The 26,082-nt window shown below is 44.7% G+C and overlaps 2 protein-coding genes across 14 annotated transcripts in view; both read right to left on the reverse strand.

Annotated features, from left to right (window-relative positions):
- The window catches only part of NPC1 (NPC intracellular cholesterol transporter 1), a 48,402-nt gene extending 37,026 nt beyond the window's left edge, over positions 1-11,376 (reverse strand). Inside the window, exon 1 of the mRNA XM_044773530.2 lies at positions 11,165-11,376. Coding sequence (XP_044629465.2) covers positions 11,165-11,221 — 57 coding nt within the window. The 5' untranslated portion in view covers positions 11,222-11,376. The remainder of the gene's footprint in view (positions 1-11,164) is intronic.
- A 4,900-nt stretch (positions 11,377-16,276) lies between these two features.
- The window catches only part of ANKRD29 (ankyrin repeat domain 29), a 62,403-nt gene continuing 52,597 nt past the window's right edge, over positions 16,277-26,082 (reverse strand). For 7 of the 13 annotated variants that reach the window (XM_070513410.1, XM_044773529.2, XM_044773527.2 and 4 more), the window contains one exon: positions 22,636-23,690. In XM_070513410.1, the coding sequence (XP_070369511.1) occupies positions 23,607-23,690 (84 nt within the window). In that variant the 3' untranslated portion in view covers positions 22,636-23,606. Of the gene's footprint in view, positions 17,065-20,568; positions 20,792-22,635; positions 23,691-26,082 lie in introns of those variants that run through there. The other 6 variants (XM_044773528.2, XM_070513414.1, XR_006530043.2 and 3 more) reach the window with 5 other exon arrangements.

The raw sequence follows: 26,082 nt of genomic DNA on the forward strand, positions 1-26,082 counted from the left end.
ACTGGTTAGTTTAACATTTTGTAAAATACGAATTAAAATAGGCCAAATGGACTTGTCAAGTAAGTCAGTGAAGCTGGTAACAGAAATGACTTATTTACATGATTTCTACTTCCCAATAATTTATTTGTTGATAAGAGGAAGCTACAGATCCAAGTAAGAATAACTAGGAATCGGTGTAGAGGGAAGAAAGCCAGATAGTATGTGAGGTTGCGATTACTACAGCATTAGTTCTGCACAGCTGCATAAGGAACTATATAATCTCTAATTAATGAAAGAATATTTCCATAAATATTTAGGTTAATTAACATCAGCACATCATGAGTAATGTGAAGAACAAAACTACAAACATCAATAAACCCTACGTAAGAAAAAGGATAAATCCTAAGTGAGAAGGAGCAAGAATGAACTCCTTGACCTCAAGAAAGCAAGAAATGTGTAGAAAGCAAGGAATGTGCTAACTTTAAGGAAAATCACCTCAGCAATCTTTAAAGAAAAACTTTAAACCTTTTATCTAAAGATTTCTCAAGAGCCACTCATACTCCCCATGTGAGAGTCACAAGGTTGTCAGAAAACTGAGAAGGGGAGGAGAGCGCAGTGTGAATCATTGCGTCAGCACAGCCATCGAGCTCCACCAAGCCGGCCGGGGCCACAGGCTGGCAAGGTCTTGCAATCATCTGTCCCCTGAGGAAACAAGGGACTTTGGAGAAGCAACCGTGGCTCCCAAGACAACCGGTAGAAAAGCCATTTTTTAAAAAATCTGTATAGAAGCAACAGCATGACTTCTCTCCAGTGACAGTGGCACCTGACCCACACATATGCAAGGAGCTAAGTCAGCCTGTGTTGGTTCCCAGCATCAAAATACAAATCCACAACAGTCCCTGAAGCCCTAAGATCATGAAAGAAGAAACAGGCAGGAGGCTGGGATGTATAGGTGGGGGGGGAATCTAAGGGGTCAATATAACTTGTCTCTGAAGTTATTCTTCAGATAATTTAAAGCAGAAATTATGACTTACCCATCTCTTGATTCATTAAAAGTCTTATGTTTAGGCCACAAGAGAGGGAAATGAAACAAAGGAGGAAGTGACAAGTATTCAACAATACCACATACCAAACCTCTGGCAAGAAGGTGCAAAATTCTTATATAAAAAGAATCACCGTTATTTCCATAAATCTAGCAATTCTAGTGAAAGTATTGCTTCTTTAGATTTCTACCTACAAGTTCATTATCCATCTACTGAAATCTGAAAAGGCAAAAACAGACTAAGGAGGCAGCACTAACTGCTGATGTTGACATGTAATTTAAATACAGGGCACCCTTCCCTAAACCCACGTCATTCTCAACAGACCAGCAGGGCAAGCAGGTCCGGGCCTGGCGGCACGCTGGTATGTCACCAACCAGAGTGGGAGAAATCCAGCCAAAAAACCAGACTCTGGCATGACAAACAGGATGGGCGTCTGGATTCTAAGTTCCCCTTTCTCAGGGCTTGGCGCCATCGAAGAAAATGAAGATGACCCAATGTGGTTAGGTTCCCAGTCACAAAGATCCTCCTGTATAATCCACATCATCTTTTTCAAAGCAAAGTTGTTTCCACCCATCTAGAAGAAAAGTGTGGGGAGAAGGGGGAGGCACAGGGAGGTCAGGAGTCCTGGCTTCTGCTCCTCAGAGCCCACGAGGCCCCTAGTCAATGTGCTTGCAGAGCCCGACTGCACCGGGAGCAGTTCCTTCATCCCGCTGAGCAGTCCTACTGCGAACTGAGCCGGACCCTCCGCTTATCACAGGCTTGGTGTGAAGATCAAATGAGGGACTGGATGTGGCAGTACTTAGCAAACTACAAAGCACCACACAATCAAATGGAAGGAATTCTTCTCAATGTCTTCCAGCCGTCTGGGACCTCAGCAAAGAGGTTCCAAAGTCCTTAAGGGAATGAAACAGCCGAGTGTCTTTGGGCCCAGGAAACCAGCTCGACTGGGCTCTCAGGTTTGCTTCCCAGTCATCCTGCCAGGAGCAGCAGCCCTAAGCCACGGGCCTAAGGGACTTCTGAGCCATAGACTGTGCACTAGGCACCGGCTCACCTGCTCTTCATAGATTAACCCAATTATTCCTCACGACAAGCTGATGAAGGAGGTGCGATATTATACCCATTTTGCAGACGAGCAAATGGGGACACAGAGAGGCTAAATAATTAGTCCAAGAGCGGCAGAGCCAGGATTCAAACCAGAACATTCTAGTTCCAGACAGAGACTCTCAATAAAATACAACCGAGTAATTAAGGTCCTCACTCTGGCATTACACCGCTCCCTGCTTGTGTAAGGCACGAGCACGTGTGCACTCACTCACACGGCTGCACCGGCGGGGGATGCCTCTTTCCGCCCTCAAACCCCTCTCTCCATCTCCTCCTCTCGCCTACAGCTCAAAAGGAGAGCCGGTCTCGCACCCCAGGCCTGGCTGCTGCAGCGCTCCTGAGCCTCCTTGGGGACCCCCATCACCCCTTTCTCTTGCACATTTTCAACCTCATCTTTGTTGGTCCCTTCACCTGCTCCTGCCTAGAAATGCTGCTCCAATTTCACGCTCCTCCTCCAACGACCCCCACCTTCTCTCCAGCTGCACTTCCAACTACCTGCCCGACCACCCCAGGAGCTCAAGAGGAAACTAATCCTTCGTCCAAAGCCTCCTCCATCACCAATCCCTCTTCACGAGGGTTTAAAGCCGAGGCACCTTTCAGGCTCGGAACCTTCGTGGGGAAGCTCCCCAGTGCAGTCTCCCACGCCCTTTCCCGGCTGAGCCCACAGCCATCCTTTGTCATCCCCGTCACCTCCCATCCAGACCTCAGCAACGTCTCCTAGGCACAGCTGCCACCTGGCTCTTCTCGAGCCATGGCTCCAAAGTTTTCTATGCTCAGAAACCTACAATCCACCCTTCCCACAGCCTGTGAGACAAGCTCCAGACGCCTCATGTGGCTCTGCTGAGCACTCCCATCTGCTACTCTTCCACCTCTTCTGTTCCTCTCTAAGTGAGACTTGCCTGCCTCTGCACTGTTCATGCCAGTCGGCCCCTCCCCTACACTCCCGTTGCCCCTTGCTAGTTGTCAAGGCCACTCTCCAACCTCTCCCTCCCTCTTACGGCTTCCTGACCCACCCAAGCACAGCCCCTCCCTCCCTGAGCTCCATCACATTGGCCACCACCGCCATCACCTCCACGCCAGTGTCCAGACACTGGCTAAGTGTGCCCCTATTATCTCACTTCATCCTCAGATCTGTGAGACTCCTACTAAAGTAACACCATTTTACAAATGAGGAAACTGAGCATTACATAGGTAAAGTGACTTAAAAGTGGCCTTAAATCTGAGGCCACATTTAAGGAATGGCAGAGTCAGATCCTACCTGAGGCCCGGCTGGTTGGAGCCGGAGCTCTTATCCTTATACCACACAGAGGGTCTTTCCTCAGTGGACCACTGGCTGGGCCATGTTCATCTCTGTATCCCACCCAGAACCTAGCTGTGGTCCGAGCCAATGGATTTCCAGTCTCCAAATCACCAGAGCAGGCAGTCAGGACTTTATGGATGAAGAGGACGGATGCAGCTTAAGATTTCCGGACTGTCAGAGAAGCACATGCTGACACCACGACCAAGATGGCACCTCAGGTACAGGCCACACGCTTCCTTCCTAAGCAAAGCATCTGATTTCCAAAAGTGAGGTGTCCACTGAAAGCTGCCTCTACTATGTATGATATGAGAATGCTTGGTGTTGATTTCCTATCAATAACATTCACCTGGGCAAGGAAGTATTATGCCCACTACCGAAATAAAACATGAGCTCAGATGTCCTCCACCATGTAAGAGAAAAGCCGGGTGACAAGGACTGCAGAGCGCAGTTCTCAGTTATCATTCTGGGGTTAAACCGAAGAGTGACTGTTGGGGCCGGCCCCGTGGCCGAGTGGGTAAGTTCACGCACTCTGCTTCAGTGGCCCAGGGTTTCGCCAGTTCAGATCCTGGGCATGGACATGACACCGCTCATCAGGCCATGCTGAGGCAGCGTTCCACATGCCACAACTAGAAGGACCCACAACTAAAAATATACAACTATGTACTGGGGGGCTTTGGGGAGAAGAAAAAAATAAAATCTTTAAGAAAAGGAGTGACTATCAGTTCAAATAGGATCAAAGACTCTGGGTCTGAGTGTCACTTGACATCCCAGAGCCTCTAGTAACAGGTCTTGTCAAAGCTCCACTGAAGGATTGGGGGTCCAAGTCCAAAGAATGATAATGATTCTTCACAGTTCCTCTCATGGTCACAGGCCAGTCTTACAGAGCTATTCATAACCACAAGAATCACCTTACTTAAGCTTTTTAAAATTCTGCCCATTCCTATAATGTTAAAAATCCATGAATGGTTTCTTTAATTACAGAATACCCATTCATCATAAATATTCAAACAGCACAGGTGTATATGAAATAACACTGAAAGCTGCTCCTCACTTCTCCATACCCCACCCGACTTCTCAGCTTTAACCAGCGCTACTTTACGAGACGTAGGTCTTGCAGGCTTTCAATTCCTCCCTACGGACACACCTACGCAGATGTATACACGCAAGCACATACAAGAGCAGTAACTTTTAAATAGCTTTTTCACAAATAAATCTCTACTACCCTCTGGATTGGCTTTCGGCTCTACTTGAGCTGCCTTTAACTGTATTTATCTGGGTCCCCAAGGCCAGACTCCAGTCCTTGTCTCCAGCCCCACTGTTTTCTCCAAGGTTTCAGTCCTACCCATCTCAGAATGTCCTCACTTCTTACAAGCCTCTCGCAAGACTCATTCCCTCCACTAAATTTAACTGACTCCTTTCACCTGCTTCCGGCCCCAGCGTCCCCAGTCAGTGGCAGCACCTGGCCGCTGTTCAGGGCACCCATCCTCACTGCTCAGGTGAGCAGGTGTTCTGCACCCAGAGCTCTGGTGGGCAGTATCTGCTTCTGTCACTTACACTCCACAGCTCCCATGTGGGTCCACCAGGACAGGGGTGGATCAACTTCTCCTTAGAGGGCTAAAGGGCTTGTGGTCATAGGTCATGGTGCTAAATACTCAACTCTGCCTTTGTAGCTCAAAAGTAACCACAGACAATAGGTAATGATGGGTGCGGGCGTGTCCCAAGAAAACTTTATTTAGAGCAAAAGGCTCTGGCCAGGCCGTAATTTGCTGGCTCCCGCCCTAAGATCAAGCAGAATTTATATTAATGAGAATTGCAAAGTTGTGTATGAGGGGAGAAGTTGCATGAGTATTTTCTTGCTTTTGTCTCAACTCGCTCATAAGACCATAAACTCACAAAGGCAGAGCCCAGGTATTACACTTGCTCTAAGTTCCCTACGATACCTCAGCCAGTGCTCACTGGTTCAGAAACTTCAAATTCACGATGAGTTGAAGGGGTTCCACTGGATTATGTAAGGCGACCAGAAGCAAGAACTGCTGGTTGTTTTGGCTTTAACCCAGAACTTAGTAGTTACAAGGCTAGACCATCTGTACTTTTAAAAGTTAGGTCATATGGATATTTCACAAGATACTCCAGAGTTTAATTATTGGGTATACGACTGGATAGGAAAGCTTCTCTTAATAATAACAGGAATAGTTCAGGAAAGGCTAAAGAAAAAAAAAAAGCCCCTTCTCGTATACTTCAGCAACTATAGCAATTGCTGAATCAGACCGTAAGAGGGGGCTCCATGAAAGGACATCTCATCGTATGGAGCAGCTCTGAACATCAGCAACAGAATCCTGTACTCCAGGCTGCCTTTCGTGAATCCTGCTGAAATAGTAACACTAACTCATACTGAACATCAACCATGTGCTAGGTACAGTTAAGAGATTTCGCCCTCATTGCCTCATTTCCCAGACACCCTATGGAGTAGGATCACAACATTTTACAGGTAAGAAAACTAAAGCTCAGAGCAGGTTCTCTAAGGTCACATGGCTCCTAAGTGACAAAACCAGGATTGGGAATCAAGATTTTGAACACTCAGTTGAGCATTCTCCATCCTAGCCCTGTATCCCTACTCTCCAGCTGCTGCACTGTTCAAACTCCAGCTCAGTCTGTACACAGATGAAGCCGCAGATTTTGACAATGCGCCAGAGATGGGCTGTCCCATCCACTATGATCCCACACAAGTGTCCTTCTTCCTACACAAACTGTTCACTAACAGAAATAATGACTACCACTTACATCTTTTTAAGTACATCTCTAGGCAGCTGTCAAACAATGACTCACTTCCTCAGTACCAGTGACCATCCTCAACTCCAGGCCTGCACTAGGCCATCCCACTGCAGGTGGAGTGCAGAGCTGGGTCCTCTCACCTTTGCCGCTGTCTTGGATGGTAAAGCTCACGGCAGAACCTGGAGACACACCCAGCTCAAGCTCCAGTGAGGGGAGAAGAAGAGGCCTCTGCAGGGAGCAGAGGGGCTGGCCAGGCCAGGCAGGACAACACAGGAGGAGATGGAGGGAGTGGCACACAGAATCCTGTCCAGAGGTTAAGCTGCCTGCTACTTCCTTCGGAGTCAAGTAGGCAGACAAAACAAAAGTGGCAGGACATTTGGGGTGGAGGCTGGGCTGGTCTGACTTCTTCTGATGGAAATCTTTGGAACTCTGTTTCACAGCCAACCTGGCACAAACATATCCACATGACAAAGGATAATCTGTGTGAACACCAGGCGCGCCTCTAGATGGGTGTTAACTCACAGTCTCATTAGAGTTAGATAGGCTCAGCTAGTCTTCACTCTACAGATAACTCCTCCAGCTTGAAGTTTCTTTATGTGACTCACCGAAGCTCATACTACTACTTAGTATTAGGCATTTATGAGCTCCAGTACCCACAAGTTTGAAAAAATAACCCAAAAGCCACAAGACAAAAACAAAACCACAAAAGTAAGTGGGAGTATATACTGACCGCAGGCTTTTTCCTATGAAACGTTCACACAGCGTGGCAAGTGAACCATGGGGCAGGCCAGAAGGCTAACTCCACCTCTAATTTATCACGAGCTTTTGGAGAAGCCACGAACATGCCTTGAATGAGATGTCTTCTTGGCCGAGTGGAACATCTGCTGAACAGCTATCAACTTATGCTAAATATGAATAATCTGGGAGCAATATTTTGAATTTGAGTAATTTAGGGCACAGAAGTCAGAGACAGTGGCTCAAGCCCCCAGTCTGCCACTTACTAGCTATGTGACCTTGGGACACACTTGAGCCTTAATATCCACAACTGTAAAACAGGAAAAAGAGCATCACACCTGCTTAAAGGAGTCCTGTGAAGTTAAAACAAGGTCAGACATGTCATGGCAGTGGAGCACTACACAAATATTAGCTAGCTCTTTTTTCTTTACCCTCTTATAATCTACAATGTCATTTGACAACGGCTTTATTGAGGTAATTTATCATAAAAGTAACCCTTTTCAAGTACACAGTTGAATGGTTTTTAGTAACAATTAGGTAACTTTCCCCCTATTTTCTCCAGTTTTCCTCTTGTCCACCCTTTCAGCATTAATTTGCCCTCCAAAGCTCAGCTCAAAAATGGACTCCCTATAACACTTTGTCCTTATCTTTATTAGAGCACTTTTCATTGTAAATTTTTTTATGTATTCACCCTTCCTCCCATCAACTATGAACAAGACAGGGATAGTAACTACTAACAACCACACAGCACTTTAGTTTACAGATGTCTTTCTGTATAAGTTAGTTCTCTTGATCTACTTTTGTATCCTACATTGTGCCCATAGCAACCACTTTATATTTATGAAATTACTGAATGACAGTAATTTCAGTTCTTCTGTGGCCTAAGGGACAGTCATAAAATAAAGAACATATATATATATATTTTTTGCTTTTTCTCCTCAAATCCCCCCAGTAGGTAGTTGTGTATTTTTAGTTGTGGTTCCTTCTAGTTGTGGCATGTAGGACCCCGCCTCAATGTGGCCTGATGAGCGGTGCCATGTTCGCACCAGGATCTGAACCGGTGAAACCCTGGGCCACCAAAGCAGAGCGTGCAAACTCAACCACTCGGCCACGGGGCCAGCCCCTAAAGAACATATTTTAAAGCTCCCCTCTGAAATCCCCCAACAGCACATTTGCATCAGAGAGAGGTGTTATTTTTTTTTAAGTTTTCTTGCCAAAGCAAATATTGCAAAGACTGAAAATAACAGGCAGAGTCCAAGCAAAGGGAAACCTGTTGGGCCACAGTTGATCACCACCGTCACCCAGACACCAGCTGTAAATGCAGCTGTGATCTCCACCAGCCTCTGAATTGTTCCCCCATCTTGTCCCCTCACCTGAAGCCATTGAAAGCTCAACGATTTGGTGATTCAGGAGAGTAAAAGCCAAGAGTCCTGGCCATTTTGGAGATGGGAAAATATAGTTCTTGCCCTCAAGGAGCCTGCAATCTAGTAGTTCAATTCGAACAATATTTCTCTATCCTTCCACAAGCACCCTCAGAAGTAGGCATAGTTGTTAACCGATTTTACAGTGGACACTGAGGTTCCAGAGGATACCTGGCTCGCCCAAGATCACTCCTAGTAAAGAGGAAGAGTCAAAATCCACCCCCAGGTCTCTAAACTTAAAAGTCTTCTGCCAGGCAGTAAAAGCTGCTGCAGCAGTTTAAACAAGATTTAGGACATTAGAGGGAAAGCATTCTAGTTGGGGGAACAGGAATAGCAATGTCACGAATGATGTAGCATTTGAACTGGGCCTTAGCAGACGGGCAGGGTTTTGACAGCAAGTAGTTTAATTTGGCTGGAGAACTGATGCCCTTCACGGAGCTGTGGATGCAAGGGCAGAAAGGGGCGCCTGAGACCCGATTAGAGGGCCCAGTCCAGGCTTCTGCAGTAGGTAATGTGTCATCCTTAAAACACCCTGAGAAGCACCCCTTTTAGGAGGAGTGGAGGGTGGGTAAGGTCACCCAGAAAGAGAGATGATACTATCCTCACGCCCAGAGGGGATTCTTTGTTCTGGCTAATATGACAAACACTGAAGGAACACAAAGACCTATTCAGCAAGTCGTTTTCTTTCTGCCCACTCGCTAAAATAAAAACCCCATTTTCCCTTGATTACTTCTGTTAGTAAGATATCTGATCACAGCATGGATCAAGGAGTGGGGGAGACTGGGAAAGATCACCCACATTCACTCCAGTTTCAGATGGTTATCCTTCAACGCTCTCAGGCCAAAAGACTAACCCATTCCCAATCTCCTGGGGAAAAGCCATCTTAATGGCTGACTTCCTACCCCAGCCTTTCTCTGTTCCAAGTTCCCCAAGGAAAAGCTTATAAAAATTAGTCAGGAGAGATATATACTATTTCTCAAAACTGTACACATCGTTGGATGACCACAAGGTTTGAAAACCATGCAGTCTGGTAATGCTATTTCATCCTCTGTAAAAATTTAAAACTATGAAGAGCAAAAATCCCCCCAAAATGTATTTCAGACCTTACAAAGAACAGTCAGTCTGTAATTCCACGACGGAACTTTGTTAGTGCTCAGTCTGAACCCAGGTGAGCTGCCGTCATCGGTAAGAATTCTGAAAGAAGACCCCTCTCCTGCCAACCTCTTCAGGTGTACAGAGAGCCTCTGCAACAGGAGGGAGTCAATCTGCAAAGTAACAATAGGGACGTTCCCAGCCACCATTTACAATCTGCTCAAGGCTTTCAAGTGTTTTGCAAGAGACTCATGACCAACCTCTGACCTATCCTAAAAGTTCTAAGAAGAGAGGCCAGTATCCAAGGCCGGTCATCAGCCTTGGAGACTACCTTGACGTAAAAGGATTTCAGACAGAAATTAAAGCTACTTAACAACGTGAAGCCTGCCTACTAGATCCTGACCTAAACTCCAGGGAAATTAAACAGCTGTATTTTCTTTAAGGCACATAAGTGCTACTAGTTCTTGAGTTTTTACTATAGTGATGAGGTCTCTCCACATATCACGTTACTCAATGACCCCAATAATCCTATGAGGTTTTCTTGATGTTCAGAAAAAACTGAGGCCCGAAAGAACAACGTGCCCAAAGCCACAGAGCTAGAAAGTGGTCAACCCACTGACCTCATTGGGAACCACCTCCCCTCCTAAGCAGGCACCAGATGTGAGCTCTTCCACAAGCCCACAGGCTGGGGCTCCCCCCCACCCCCCACACACATGAGAAGAGGAAGCCACGGCTCTTCTCCTGGCTCGCAGGCCCTCACTGGGTCAGCATCACCTGCTTCCTCCGAGAACTACACAGAAGTCTAAGGAGAGGTTTTCCTGGTCCAGGGAGACCCCTTAATCTGCTTTCCCCTCTGATTCACTACCCCTCAATACCGACACGCCCGCGAGTGGACACAAGGGCACAGGCTCCCAGAGGCTCACTCTTTCATCCCAATCCGGTTTAACCAGCACTATATCCTTAGCTACTACCCCTGACCCCCACAGTTTTTTTTAAAAGAGAAAACCAGAGACAACAAACGGCAGCGAGGCGCTGACGCCCAAAGCTACTAAACCAAGGAAAAGCCGACCCAGGGAGTCAGGACACCGAGTTCCAAGCCCCGTCCCGGCGCGAGCTAGTGGACGCTGGGCCTCGGTTTCCCAAGGTGTAAAAGGGAGTTAGCTGAGAAGAAGTAACTTGCACTCTTTAGAAGACAGAGGTGACTTGTCAAGTACTTAAGACTGTCCCAATTTGGTGCTTGACGAATTGTTTCCTTTCTTTACCTCCCCTTTAGGGGAGGATAAGCGGAAATAAGGTGGTTGGATCTTCTAAACAAATTCATAAGGAGCTCGAGGGCATATGGCAGAATTTTTCTTCTAAAGGCAGGTTAAATAACTAAGATCCCTATCCCTCTCTATCCACCTTCCTCCTTCCCTCGGATCCCACATCCTAAACCTAGAAATTAGGTGACCACAGCTGACATGAGCTCAAAACAGGTCCAACCAGCAGCTCCCAGCTGCCGCCCTCTTGCAGACCTCAGGGAAAAGTGCGTGGCCGGGGAGAGAAACCGGAGAGATGAGGGGACCTCCAGGGGCTCCATCGCTAGAGCAACTTCCCCGGGACCGGCTGGATCCGCGCCCGTTCGGGGGACGGGGGAGCCTGAGCCGCAGCACGGCGCGCCGCCCCCGACTCGCGGCCCCGAGAAGCCCCCACAGCCCGCCCGGGGGCTGGCGGCCGCTCACCTGCGCGGCACAGAGCAGCAGCAGGAGGAGGCCGAGGGCCGGGCCGGGCGCGCTCATGCTGCGGCGGCGCGGGGTGCCAACGTCGGCGGCTGCACTCGCTCGGCTCCGCGTCCCGGGCTGTCTGAGGATCCCGCGCCGGCGGAGGACGGAGCAGCCGCGGCGGCGGCGGGCTGCGCGCGCAGGTCAGGAAGGAGGAAGGCGTCGTCGGCTCCTCCCCCTTCTGGGCGGTGCGGCTGCCGAGACGCCCAGGGCCCGTTCTGGGGTAGGGCCGGCCCGGGGGGCGGGGCCGGGCAGTGGCGGGGCCCAGACGGGGCGGGGCTGGACCAGGCAGTGCCACGCCCGCGGCGTGACCTCCTGCGGTCACGCGTTTGGGCTTCTCGGCCTTGCGGCCTCTCGGGGCGCGGCGTTCGGCCAGGACTCCCGGACTAGGGCAGCTGAACTTCTGGCCTCCGGCCTGGAGGATATTTCTAGAGTTGTGCCAAGAGTGCATGGTTTTGATGCTGTAACTCATTTTCCCCTTTTTGTCTTTCCTAGGTTGGAGACCTTGTGCGAGAAGGCTTTAGCAAACGGGAGTGCTTGGAGACTGTTTTCCCAGTTAACACCCCACTCCTGAGCGGAATAGGTATTTCGGCCCCAATGAGCACTCCGTGCAAGTTTTCCTCCCAAATCCAGTCACCCCAAAGGAATCCGCCCCCTGGGCGCTTGCAGCAAAGCTCGGGGCGGAGCGGCGCAGTGGCCTGACGGTGTTGTGATCCGAGAGCGCGGCGGGGGCGACGCCGCTGAGCCGCGCAGTCTCCGTGTGCTGCCCGCTCAGCCTAGGTTCGGAAAAGCGCTGGACCCGCACCATCTGCTGGCCGAGCCAAGCGTCGCAGGGAAGCCGTGGCTGGGAGAAGACCGCCCTGGGAAGTTTGACCCAGAGGTGGGTCGGAGTCCGTTTTTTTTGTTCTAAGTCAAGTAACACAAAGATAAAGGAGAAGCATCTTCGTTTTTGAGCCTTGCACTTTTATAATTTTTTTTGGTCTTGCACTTATTTTTATTATTTGCATTTCCGGTAACATTTGCCCTCTGACTTCAATTGTTGAGACCTCTCAAAGCAAGAGTCATTTCCATTTTGAAGTTAAGGAAATGAAGATGAGGATCTCTTCTCCCAACAGTGGAAGCTAATTTACAATGAAAAGACTAAATATCCATCTGTAACAATGATCAAACCCAGTCCCAGTAGGACCATGATGCAGGTGACATTCTCATCCCCTACTCTACCAGAGCAGTTACTGTCTTGCCTCTGCACCTTCTCAGCCCTGTGATGGCCAACTGGCCGGCTCGGCACTGAAACTATTGGGATTTCCTCTAGATCTTCAGCCCTAGATTTTCCTTGATGACCTCCTGGCCCTCATTCACCTGTGTGCTCTCCTGCTCCTGGTGGTTCCGCTGAGATAAAGTAGTATGCTTTAATGCAGGGGTCCTGCATTCAACAGTGTCGTCCCTGAACCAGCAGCAGCAGCATCGCCTGGGAACTTGTTAGAAACGCAAATTCTCAGGCTCCAGCCTAGATCCACTGAATCAGAAACTCTGGGCATGGGCCCAGCCGGTTGTGTTTTAACAAGCGCTCCAGGCGGTTCCAGTGCACGCTCAAATTCAAGAACACTGCTGTAATGTATTGCCTGGCTCCTGGTAGGTCATTGGCTCTTCCAATTTTAGTAAAGTCCTTATGGAGAAAAAAACAAAACCCTTTACTAAATAACTGACTTGAGTAGAGGAAATTTCAAGCACCATATGAGACATTCTGGGATGGGCAGAAATTTCAATGCCCCACAAATTATGTCCACCGTTCACTAAAATAGTAACAAAAAAGGGGGCCTCCTTATGGCCAAGTGGTTAAAGTTCCGCGTGCTTCGCTTAGGCCACCTGGGTTTGTGGGCCAGGTCAGCGGACCTACTCCACTCACAGCCATGCTTTGGAGGCATCCCACATACAAAATAGAGAAAGATTGGCAATGATGTTAGCTTAGGGCTAGTGTTTTTTTGTTTGTTTGTTTGTTAAGGAAGATTAGCCCTGAGCTAACATCTGGCGCCAATCCTCCTCTTTTTGCTGAGGAAGACTGGCCCTCAGCTAACATCCTTGCCCATCTTCTACTTTATATGTGGGATGCCTGCCACAGCATAGCTTGACAAGGGGTGTGTAGGTCCACACCTGGGATCTGGGCCGGTGAACCCCAGGCCACTGAACACAACGTGTGAACTTAACCGCTGCACCACCGGGCCAGCCCCAGGGCTAGTGTTCCTCAAGCAAAAAAAGAAGATTGACAACAGATGTTAGCTCAGGAAGAATCTCCCTCACCAAAAACAAAATAGTAACAAAAAGATCTTTTTGCTATATTGTTTTTTTCTCTCTGTTTGTCATACAGCCTCAATAGGCCCAAAAGCCCAGGAAATATTTTTAAAATAAATTGTCATAGTTTTAAGAGAAACGTTTTTTGCTGATGACAAAGTAATCCATGGTTATGGCAGAGACTTTGAAAATACAGAAAGGTTTAGAGACAAGAATAAAAAAATAATTTATAATTCCACCACCATGGATAATCTGTGTCACGTTGTGGTGCATCTTCTCCTTCTATGAAAATTGTTTTAATATAGTTGAGATCCTAAGAGAAACTTTTTGTTTGTTTAAATAATACTCAATATCACTATCATTATAAACACCAATTCAATATTGACTGTGTCATAATAAAGGACAAGAGGGAAAATGAAATTATTAGACATATGCATCTTTGTAAATGTGCAGAAATATCCTCCAGAAAACTTCTATGCATTTGAAGACATATATATGAATATAATATGTGGACTTTTTAAACAAGTGGGAACAGACGGTATAGTTTGTAGCTTGCTTTTTACACTTAGCAATATGCTTGTTCACCTCACTGCTGTTACTAACCCTATAGAATCCCATGTGTATATGACCTTCTGAAGCCAGAATGACGTACGTATGTCAGTCTCAGAGCAGTGCGTGTGAACTCACCAACCAACAAGTATTTCAAAATAACTCAAGTTCTCAAATTGCATTTCTGGTACATGTGAAGGTTTGTATGGTTCCAGTAATAGAAAAAAAAATTCACCTTTCCTTTTCCATATGCTTCCTCACATTCCTGAGCTTGTGTCGATTCCACAAAGTTTTGCAGCTTTCTGTGCCCTCTGCTTTCCGCATGTTACTGCATCACGGAAGTCCAAAAGCTATTGAACACTTCCCTTAGGGAGAGAAATGAGAACATTGACCTAAGACAAAATTCTCTTTACCTAGCAGATGGAAGGGGAAGACTAGAAATAGTCATGTTAGTAGTTTTTGATCCATTACATAATTTATTTAATCAATCTCCTGTTGGACATTTGGTTTGTCACTTTTGTTCCTGGAAACAATGATGCAATGAACATCCTTGTACCTATATCTTTGCAATCATATACATATAGAACTATTGGGAAGAATTTATTGTTGGATCAAAGGAAATGTCCATTTTAATTTTTATTATTGTCAGTTGCCTTCCAGACAGATTGCGATTTACACCTTTGCTAACAAGATATGGAAGTGCCTGATTCCCACCTCCTTGTCAGCACTTATCTTTGCCATTCTGATAGGTGAAAAATGGAATCTGTGATTTTATGTTTTTTATTTCTTATTTTAAAAAACATCGTGATGGCTTAATTTCTATTTTATTAGTTATAAGTGAGATTAAGAATCTTTTCATTCATTTATAAATGATTTTATTTTTTTCTGTGTTCTTCATTTTCTATTAGATTTTCTTTTTCATATTGATTTGTGAAAGCTCTTTATTTATTAAGAAAATTAACCTGTTGGTCTAGCATATGTGTTGCAGATACTTTTACTAATTTACTAGTTTTCAGGATTATAAAAAATTGTTTCATGTTTTCCTTTAGAGTTTTAATGACTTATTGAAAATAATGATCCATCTGGAATTATTCTGCTGTGAGGAGTGATGTAAGGACCCAGCTCCCCTACCCCCCCCCCCCCCCAGAGCCTAGGCAATCACATGGATCCCTGCTCTTCTTAAGAGCAGCATTGGTTGTGTGTTGCCAAATCCAATGACTACTCCTTTGATCTCAACTCACTTGACCTCTTAGTAGCATTCAACACAGGTCACCTCGCCGTCCTCCATAAAGCATGTTCTTCTTTAACCCTCACTCTCCTGGGTGACCTCCCTGGCTAAGCATCAACTATATCTCATCTTCTAGACTAGGGATGTATATTCATGTTAATAAAATTCCATTACAACGAAATAACTTTGATTTCTTTTACTATAGAAGCTTTTTTTTTCCTTCGGCTGCCTTGGAAACTTCAAAGTATGCAGTGATTCAAGTGGGCAAAGAAAAAAGAATGTCTCTCTACTGCACAGATTGCCGGCTTGCCTGGTTTCTGATTGAAGACTGGAGTTCAATCATAGAAGATGAAGAGAGAGCTGGGCTCTGGGGTACTAGGACGCAGCTGGCTCACCGGGTGATATCTGAGCCAGTTGCTCATGGACCTGGCACTTCTTCACCTTGCTTACTTTTTTCACTTTTTCCCTGTGTACTAGTCAGCTCAGGCTGCCCTAACAAAATACCACAGACTAGGTGGCTTAAACAACGGGAATTAGTATCTCACAGTGCTGGAGGCTCAGAAGGCCAAGACCAAGATGCCAGCCAGGTCACTTTCTGGTGAAGGTTCTCTTCCTAGCTTGTAGACGGCCAGCTTCTTGCTGTGTGCTCACACAGACTTTCCTTAGTGCATGTGTGTGAAGAGAGAGAGAGAGCTCTCTCTTCTTCTTCCTCTTCTTCTAAGACCACCAATCCTATCAGATTAAGGCCCCACCCTTAGGACCTCACTTACCTTAGTTAGCTCCTAAAAGTCCTGTCTCCAATACCATCACACTGGGGAACAGGGCTTCAACGTACGGATTTTTGGGAGATACAAATTCAGTCCATAGCACCCCTTCCTTTGCTCAGGTCTGCACTGTGACTTTTGTGAGCTCTGGGCACCTTTGCCTTTAGGGGCCCCTCTTTCCTTAAAAAAAAAAAAACACTGAAAATTATATTTTATAACTGCATTGGTATAAAGACAAATATAATCCAGGCTGGATTTATTATATGTTCATTATCATTACATGCTTATTTTCCTTCTTACTTTAAAAGAAATTAAAAGGAAAACATTTCCATCGGACCTTAAAACTATTGGGAGCCCTATGCACTGTCTCCCTTGCCTAATGGAGAAGTTGGCCTGTTTTTGTTGCTAATGTCATGGAACTCCCCATCACAGACATTGTAAGTTTTGCTGATAGATTGCCCCCAAAAAGATGCAGGACCAGCAGCTAGAGCTGGCTCTAAAAGAAGCACCGTAGGTAGTAGGAGGACGTGCAGTTGAACACAGGGAACAGGAGTAGGTGGCCAGCTCACGCCTCTCTCCCTCTGTCAGGCTACACGTTGCCAACACATTTTGGTGAAATATAGGAGACCTTGAGTTAGTGCCTAGTGAGTTGCACATTGAGCATTTAAGTGTACAAAGCTTACAAATACAGCTCAATCAGTTTTTACATAGTCTACACTTAGATTAGTTACCTATTACTCTATAACAAATTATCTGAAAACTTAGTGGATTAAAAGAACATTTATTATATCACAGTTTCTGTCAGTCAAGGATTTGGGTGGTTCTGGGTGGTTCTGGCTCAGGTCCCCTCATGAGGTGAGGTCAAGATGTCAGCCCAGGCTACCATTATCTGAAGGCTTGAGCGGGGCTGGAGCATCTGCTTCCAAGATGCTGCTGGCAGGAGGCCTTGGTTCCTCTCCCTCTGGGCTTCTCCACAGGGCTGCTTGAGTGTCCTCAAGACTTGGCAGCTGGCTTCCTCCAGAGTGAGTGACCTAAGAGAGAGCAAGGCAGAGCCACAACGTCTTTTATGATCTGTCCTCAAAAGGGACATGCCAGCACTTTTGCCATATTCTACTGATCACACAGACCAGTCCTGACACAGTGTAGGAGGGGACTACACAAGGACCCACCAGAGGAGGGGAGGATTGGGGGCCTTCTTGGAGGCTAGGAGCCACAGATCCAAGTAGCCACCACCCAGAGGAAGGCTAGAGAACATTTTCAGCTCTCCAGAAGACTCCCTCCTGCCTGTCCCCAATCAAAATCATCATCCCTCTCCAACTAAGAGGTGGCCACTACTCTGTTTTCTAGCTCCATAAATTGGTTTTGCCTGTTCTTGAACTTCATGTAAATGGACTCTGGTTTGTGTCTGGTTTCTTTCACTCAATATTACATCTGTGAGACTCACTCACATTGCTCATAGCAGTAGTTTCATCCTTTTTTATTGCTGAGTAGTATCCATGGTATAAAAATACCATGACAGACAGTTCGGTTGTTTCCAGTTTTGGCTTTTATTAACAAAGTTACTATGAGAATTCTTATACAAGATTTTTGTTTCAAATATGTACTCAATTCTTTTGGGTTCTGCAATAGACTTTTAAAAGTCCACACTTAGGCAAGCCAAATTTTACAGACATCTTCATTTAAAGTAGCTTACAGCTAAACTCATGACTTTAGTGTCAGTGGTTATGACTGACTCAGGAACAGGGAATTGTTAGTCAGACTTATGGTAAAACATTATTCACTCTAGTAAGGATACTTGAATTTGTGATTAATCCAGTCATGGGTTGTGGTATAACTTCCACTCAGATCGGATGCTGCCAGTGTGGGATAACCTGAAACTTGGCAGTGTTTCACACTGGCCTTCCCATCTCTGGAGGATTCGGTCTCGTGACACAGTTTCCTCTGCCTAGGGTGGTTTTTGGTCCAATCTTCCCTAAAATGGGGAATCCACCTCCTATAAACTGCAAACTTTCTTTCTAAGGCTATTCTTAAAAGTCCAGCTGTGGGAAGTGGGAACAATGACAGCACTTCCCTCATTACAAACAAGAGTGTTAAATCCCAGTGAGGGAGGGAAGAAGAGACCAAAGATAGGAGACCTAATTCTTTCCGCTGACAGAGAGAAGCTGACAAGGCATCTGAGAACTGAGGCTCTTTAATTAACTTCCCTCAATTGTTAAAACATGTTAAAATATTGCTAAAAGTAAATGTAAGGACACCAGGAAAATATTCTAAGACTTTCCAGACCCACTAATGCATAAATTATTCAGCTGAAGGCTAAGTATAGTCAGAAAGCCTGGAGAAAATCCCTCTGTTTGTATTATTGGTTTATCTCATGTTCGGTAGGTTAAGCACAGTAAAGAGACAGGCTGGCCCCTCCACCAGAGGAAAGTGAAATGAACTATTCTAATTTTTCCTGGAGAGCATGTAATTAGGTTTTTGTTTGTTTTTTATTTTCTCCACATTCCGAAACACAGGTAAGTGCAAGGGCATGAAACTCACTGTGGCAATGGCATGAAAAATCCTAACACGGCTCTGCCCTGCTCTCAGCTGGGCCTCAACACGGTTCCACACACTAATTTTTTAGCATCTTGTCACAGTGAAATAAAACTCGCTAAGTAAAACCAATTGACCAGCAAAGATAAATGTATTTTCTCTCATTTTACCATGAAGCTAGTGAAATATTAACTCACAGGCCCATCTACATGGCACCACACAGGCCTTGCATCTCTATAGTGTGACACAAAGTACTTTTTTGGTGACAAAGCAGAGGCAATGCATTCTAATAGTTGCCAAGCCTTCCTAGAAAGTGTTAGGAGGGCCTCCCAAAGAGAATTCTACCAACCACAACTAGAATCCTTTCAAGACAACTATGTATTTTAACATTAGCTCCAGGTCCCGACCCATTGCCATCATCCTCTCCGATACACGGCCAGAGTTCTTTGATGACTGAACAAGCTCACCAAAGGTAAAGTTGTAGAGCAAAAGAAATCTGCAATTTGTCAGCCCTGGTGTTAGATGGCCACACTTCTTCATGGGTTTGTTTGTCCACTCTCCTCCCCTCAAGGCTTTCTAAACCTCCCTTGATACAAGTTTCACTTTCCACTCCTGTTGATTTCATCTCATCTCCTTTACTCACTTCCCTTCTTCCCTCCAAGTTCTCTCTCAGTTTACTTTCTTTCCTCTCACCAGAGGGACTCCCTCAGAACTTACTTGTCTCATAACTTGACCACCTCTGCACGGATGATGCCCAAATCCATAACAGCAGGCTTGTCCTGAACATTAAGTTGCTATTTCCAATGGCCTTCTGGAATCTGTTCCACACTTTCTTCAAACTGAACATATCCAAATTCTCTCTCTGTCTCCACCCCAGCTCTGCTGTTCTTCCCTATTTCTTAATACAGTCATTGGTGCCATCCACCATGTAAACCTTGTGTGCAGAAGAGTCCACACAGCAGACCTGAGACTGCTATCCTTAGACAGTCCAGCTGACAAGGCTGGCCCTTGGCTGGCATCTGGAGACTTGGCTAGCAGTTTCCTACGCCGATATAAAACTTTTCCCTAAATGATAAGAATGGCTCACTGTGCCTAAACTGTTTGTACAAACAATGTGATTTATGCGGAATGCCTGTTTTCCTTCTGGAAGTCTGGAATTTTGGTAAATGCTAGGCAGAGGATATCAGTGAGACTCTCTCACTTAAAAGCCTGGGTGAGTCTCTAATAAGCTGCCCCACAGACAACACTTCACATTGTTGTCACAGCTCGTTGCTAGAGGGATTAGGCTCATCCTGTGTGAGTCCCACTGAGAGGACTCTTGGAAGCTCACACCTAGTTTCCTTTGTCTTCACTCCATCTTCCTTTCCCTTTGCTCATTTTGCTATATATCCTTTCGCTGTAATCTTAGCCATGAATATGACTACTGAGGAGCCTTGTGAGTCCCTCTAGCAAATCACTGAAACTGGGGTGGTCTTGGGAACCCCTGACACATCTTAGTATAATTTTTAACTCTCTTTTCTTCTCCTCACCCTCTGTGTTCAATTGATCACCACTTATCATTAGCTCTACCTCTAAATATATAAAAAATACATCCCATGTTCTCCTCCCTTACCACCTTGATGCTACAACTTTGACTCCATGTGGATTCCAGTGTCCTCTGCTTCCCTGCATTAAAAAAGAAAAACCCCAAGGTTGAAGGACAGCACCAAGCAGACACTATGAGGGAGGTTATCTCTCAAAGCCAGTTTCTGCAGCTGCAAGGTGGGATAATGACAGTGCCTGTTTCATAGGGTTGTGGTCTGGGTCAATGAGAAAATGCATACAAACTTTATGAGATTGTCTATGTAAAGTGCTTAGTACACAACAGTCCTTCAGCAAACGTTATCTGCTGTTTCTACTGTTATCACTAATAATCTGCAGCCTCCACCGGGTCACTACCTGTGAGGTTCAGCCAGTTCTAGCACAAAACCACTTTTTATGAAATTAGGACCCCAGCTTCTCACCCCTATAATGTGCAGTGCAGGCCCACCCTGAAAAGCAGGCATCTCCATTGGACTCCAAGTAGCCTGGCATTTGGGGGTGCTCTTTTCTTCGGAGTGGGTGCCCCAGTGCGGGCGGAATGATGAGACAACTTTCTTGCAGCTGCAGAGGGTGCATGGAGCAGGGGAGGAAGCCAGAATGGCCAGTTCTCCAGATTCCTGATGTTATTGCTGCAAATATTTGTTTCTAAACAAGAAGTTGTACAAAACCATCAGTTATTTCAGAAGAAAAAGCCACTGTAGAGAACTGAAGAGCCAGAAGGATAATAGATAATAAAAACAGAAATTAAGATGTTCTCAGACACACACAAAAGGTCAACGTGTGAGGTGGTGGACGTGCTAATTAACTAGATGGGAGGGATCCTTCCACAATTCTACGTGTATCAAGACATCACCATGTACAGTGAGGAGTTTCTATTTATCATCCGTGACTATCCCAGGAATTTTTGTCTGAAGGGAAAACCTTTTGGGATCATCACAAAAGCTCTCCACAACAGAAATAATGAAATTGTAGGTCCATAAGTAACATAAAGCTTAAACATCTAGTCAGGATTCCAAATATCAATGTATTTATCAACAGAGCTGAATTATTCACTCTAAAATCCCATGCTATTAAAAATCTCCTAGAAATAACTTCTGATTAGAAACAAACAGAAACAGCAGCAAAGGCAAACTGGGTAGATGTTAGCTTTATTTTGAATTATAACACAGAATATGACATCAAACAAATAGATGTAATGAAAAACTTTTGCGGTTCAATTAAGCAAATGGTTTGCATGGGAATTTCTAGTGCTAACTCTCAGGACGCAGAGCTCATTGAATTGTAAATTAGATTAATATAAAACAAGAATCATCCACCTGTGTGCAAAATAAACACATTTTAAGTTTAAATAACAGATCTTTTGCTCAGTCTTTGGTGAGTGATTAATACAATCATCTTCCCGCCTACGGGTAATATCGTAATCTCATCTGGACCGAATGCGATCCTTCTAAACTGGAGAGCTCTTACCCACAGTAAGAAGGCCTCCATTAAACATTGTTAAAGCTATTGGATTCATTTTTATGGACCTAATACTGATTAAGAACATTATCCACCTAAAATGGTCTAATGCATAGGCCAAGGACAACACGTTTGACAAAAAGCATTAAGTTTGTGATTTCATCCCATTTTGTCTTTTGGAACTTTGTTATCAGTACCCATAATACTGTTTTGATTTATGTGAGTGATGAGCAACCATTTTTGGCCTAAGGGCTAACTAAGGCGAAAAAATGTAAAGCATATAAGGCCACATTATTTTCCTCTTCAAAATGAATATAGCTTGATGAAATTCCCATGGGGAAAAATGTGTATTTGTACAACTTTGCTAAATAAAAGTCAATGAGGAAATTGGCGCACTTTTTATCTACTAAAATGTTTATATCTCAGTGTTTTAGCAATACAGACAGAGCTTTCTAATTTTTTATCCTGAAATTAAACTGCAGACTTTTTGCATGGCTAGTCAGGCTGTGGGCATCTCTGGGCTCTCAGGGCTGCACATTACTGGTGTTGTTTGTGATACTGATGAACATAAGCTGATTCAATTTGTTGACTAACTGTTTTATTGACCATAGTAACTTTAAGAGAATATCTTCTAATTTCAAAAATTATATCCCATTGTTTACTGACTTAACGATAATGCTTTTAGTACCACTGGAAGTTGGTTAAAAAAAAAAAGTTTTGGGATTATAACATTTCCCTCCAACTTAACAGGTTTTTACATAGAACGCTGGCTGGAAACCAGAGCAGAACATGAAAAGGAAAACTAAACATGTGTTTAAATAAAAGAAATACCATAACTGTTTATTATGGTAGATTATCGAAAGAAGGTTTAATTTTCGTGTGTGCAATTAGGCACTGACTGAGGCATTTAGACACCTTTGATTATAAAGTGCATTGAATATAAATTTTGACCTCCTTCAAAGGAATAATTCAATAAAACACAGGTTTCTTTCCTGGAATCAATCAGCTCAAGAACATGCACAGATAAACACTTATTAAATACTAATAACAGTCTTTTATTACTTATACTCCTGCAACAGTAACAGCAACATATCGTATTTGCATACATTACATTTTATTCAAAGTCATTGTATCCAGCAATGTGGTATCGCAAGCTCAAGGTTGCACAGCATATTAAGCCTACTGTCTTACAGCATGAGTAATGGATTCCTAACAACAGAATCAAAATAAAAGCTCCAAGAGACAATCCTAAATATCTTGTGGTTTGTCATTTTCTGATTTTCCAAATTTGCCACTTGTATCCTACCCTACCTACAACATTGACAAAATGATTTTTACATGTTAGGAAAAAGATGAGGATCAACTCACAAATGAACAACTTGTCTTTTTTATAGTTCAACAGTCCATCTTTGAAAAGCACATGGTGGAATGTCAGAAGTGGCTTTTTAATAATGTAACTTTACGCATCATTGACTCGTAATAGTCATGGCTATAGTCCTTGGGTAGAAGAAAACATCTTACGCTGGAATGACACACATACATACATAAAATATGATGGAGCTGTATCTTTTAGCACACTTACATTGAACACAAAAGTCAAAGTGCATCAATTCATTGAAGGTCAGACTTTCAGTCTTTTAAAGACTGTCAGTCTTTCTGCCTTCTTGCTTAAACCTCTTAAAGAGTTTACCAACTAGAGTTTAACCAAGAGACCCAAGGTACTGTAGTTTCAAATGAGTTTCTGTGGAATCCACGAATCCACCAGGCCCACTGGAGCGAGGTTACAGGCCAGTGTGAGAGGCTCACGTAAGTGAGGAGAGGGGCCCCTGAGCTTTCTGTTCCTAACTCAAGGCACAAAGCACAGCTCTTCCTGGTCAGGGACCCAGGGTGGGCATCCGGGGCATTTTCTTTCTTAAAAGAATTTCCAACACTATGTGAAAAGCAATTTCTTTTTGGACAACGTGGTTAAGGTTTCTACCTTTCAGTCAAACATGGAACCCAATTAGCTCTTCCTGTGTCCTTCTTTACTTCGGAGGAGGCGCAATATATGTTCATTTTTGGTCAGTTCTGCCGGAAGTTCATTGGCCTGAAAAAGGTAAGACAGACATTAGGGAATTCCCATGGTTGGTGTGGTTTTAGGGACTCCAAGGACAGGCCCCTCGCCCAACCCTGCTTCCCAAGTGGTGAAAAACTCCACTGGAGTCAGTCTTTTGTATTAGGGCATTAAAGGTGTTCCTTCAATTGATCGTATAAATATCACATTATTTTCTCATGTCATTGTTAGGGGGTTTTCCTATTTAGCCATACCCCTAACTAGCCTGTAATCTCCAGGAGGACAGGGGTCCACGTCTTATTAATCACTGTATCCTCACTTCCAGCACAACAGCAACACATCTCGTATGTGCTCAATAAATACTCGGAACATTAAATTTGACAGGTTACATTTAATTAGTTTATTACATGAGGCAGTCTGTCTGCTAGGGACTCGAGACATAGGACAAGTCTCTTCTGATGAGAAGGCAGAGCTGGGAAACATCCAGAGCACAAAAGATATCTAGGAAAGAGCAGCTTCAGGGGCCCCCACTTCCCACCTGACTCAGTCTCACTGTTTGTCCTTCCTCTTCATAGCGCTGCTGGGACACGGTCTTTATGCATTTATTTAGCGAGCGAGTCTCCACCATATGCAACAGACATATGGGCAGTGGTTCCCAAACTTTTTGGTCTCAGGACATTTTTACACTCTTAAAAATTACTGAGGACCCCAATCAGTTTTTGTTTTTTACTTATTAGAAATGGAAACTGAGAACAAATTTAAAATATATTTATTAATTCATTAAAAACAATAAATCTATCTAGGTTTAACCTAGAGGTTAACATAAATAACTATAAGAAATAACCAAATTTTCAAAATAAAAAAGTTAATGAGAAGAGTAGCATTGTTAAAAGTTTTGCATATTTCCTTAATACATAGCTAAATAGAAGACAACTGGATTCTCATATTTGCTTCTGCATCCAATCTATTATGATATGTTGTTTTGGTTGAAGCATAGGAAGAAAATTCAGCTTCACACCGATAGGTAGTTGGAAAAGGGAGGAGCATTTTAACAGCCTTTTCAGATCAGGGTAAATATTCTTCTCTGATGAGACACCAATACAGGACAAGTGATAGTTTCTTAAAGGTTAACTCCAATGTGAAATTAGAAACCACATCAATGAACTTTTCACACTCTGTTACATTAAAATCCATAGGTCTATTTATCTGCAGGCGGGTTTTTTAAATCCATACATGATTTGTAACAACATACATGATCATTTAGAAGATATCAGTTCACTGAGTTATGCAGATCTTCCGGATGTTGACACATTTCATAATATAATACCAAAAAATCACGTTCATTAATAATACCCCTGCTTCATCAGAAAAGCCTTTAAGTACTGGGAAGCTGTCAGGCTCCCATGGTGGTTACAGGTCGTTCTTTCAAGCAAAAACAGTGCTCCATGAAAAAAGCGGCTGGTTCACTTTACAAGTCAAACAACAGCACACGCATTTTTCCTTGAGACAGCCAGTGCAGCTCAGTGCACAGGGGGCTTTAGGCATACTTCTCATTTTGTCACACGGAATAGTACAAAGAGGAGCAGCAAGGGTCAAGATTTACGGCTTCATCAAAGACGCTCTGACGTAAAACTGGCGTTTCTGTAAAATAACTTAGAAAGGCTTGTAAAGCATTTGCCAGCACAGTTTGGTGCCCCTGCTTTGTTGTGTACCGAGGCTCCAGGTTTCAGCCACCCGAGCTTCTGCACCATTAGAGCAAATGTCAGCACAGTAAAAAAGGCAAAATAACATCCTTGTATCATTAAGAATATTGTTCTGACCTCTTGGAGCCCCTGAAAGGGTCTTGGGGACCCTCAGGAATCCACAGTCCACACTTTGAGAATTGTTGTTATGGAAGAATCGAAAGGACGTTCTTGGGATTTCAGGGGAAGCAGCGAAATGGTACAAAGGCACCCAGAATGGGCGAGAGCACTTGAATGTAGATGTTACCTGTCTCACATATTTCTTCTCCCGTAGTCACGCCTGGACCCCCAGCTGCTTTATCTGGAACCCCGATCCTAGGTGAAGCTCCTGCAGGCCCCACCTTCCAGGTTGGATCCAGCTCCCTGACCCCCACCTGCTGTCTGGGACCTCACTTCTTGGGAACTATGCAAAGGCTTGTTGGGAATTATGAGTTGGCCACAAGTGGTCTGCCGGGCAACATGTCCTGTAGCTGTACCCCAGCCCACCCAAAGGAACCTCGATGCGGATGCCGGACTGAATCCAAGGGGAATCGCCATGCTAGGCTACTATAGACCAGATGCCCCTCTACAGGGTCGAATTCTACTCTTAGTTCCTGCAGGAATAGACACAGTACAGGCCTAATGCCTGGGCATGCAGAGAAATGCTTCCGGTAAACAGACCTAAGCTCCACCCACTCTCAGAG

The sequence above is a fragment of the Equus asinus genome, chromosome 7 (assembly GCF_041296235.1).
Source record: "Equus asinus isolate D_3611 breed Donkey chromosome 7, EquAss-T2T_v2, whole genome shotgun sequence".
Lineage (NCBI taxonomy): Eukaryota > Metazoa > Chordata > Mammalia > Perissodactyla > Equidae > Equus > Equus asinus.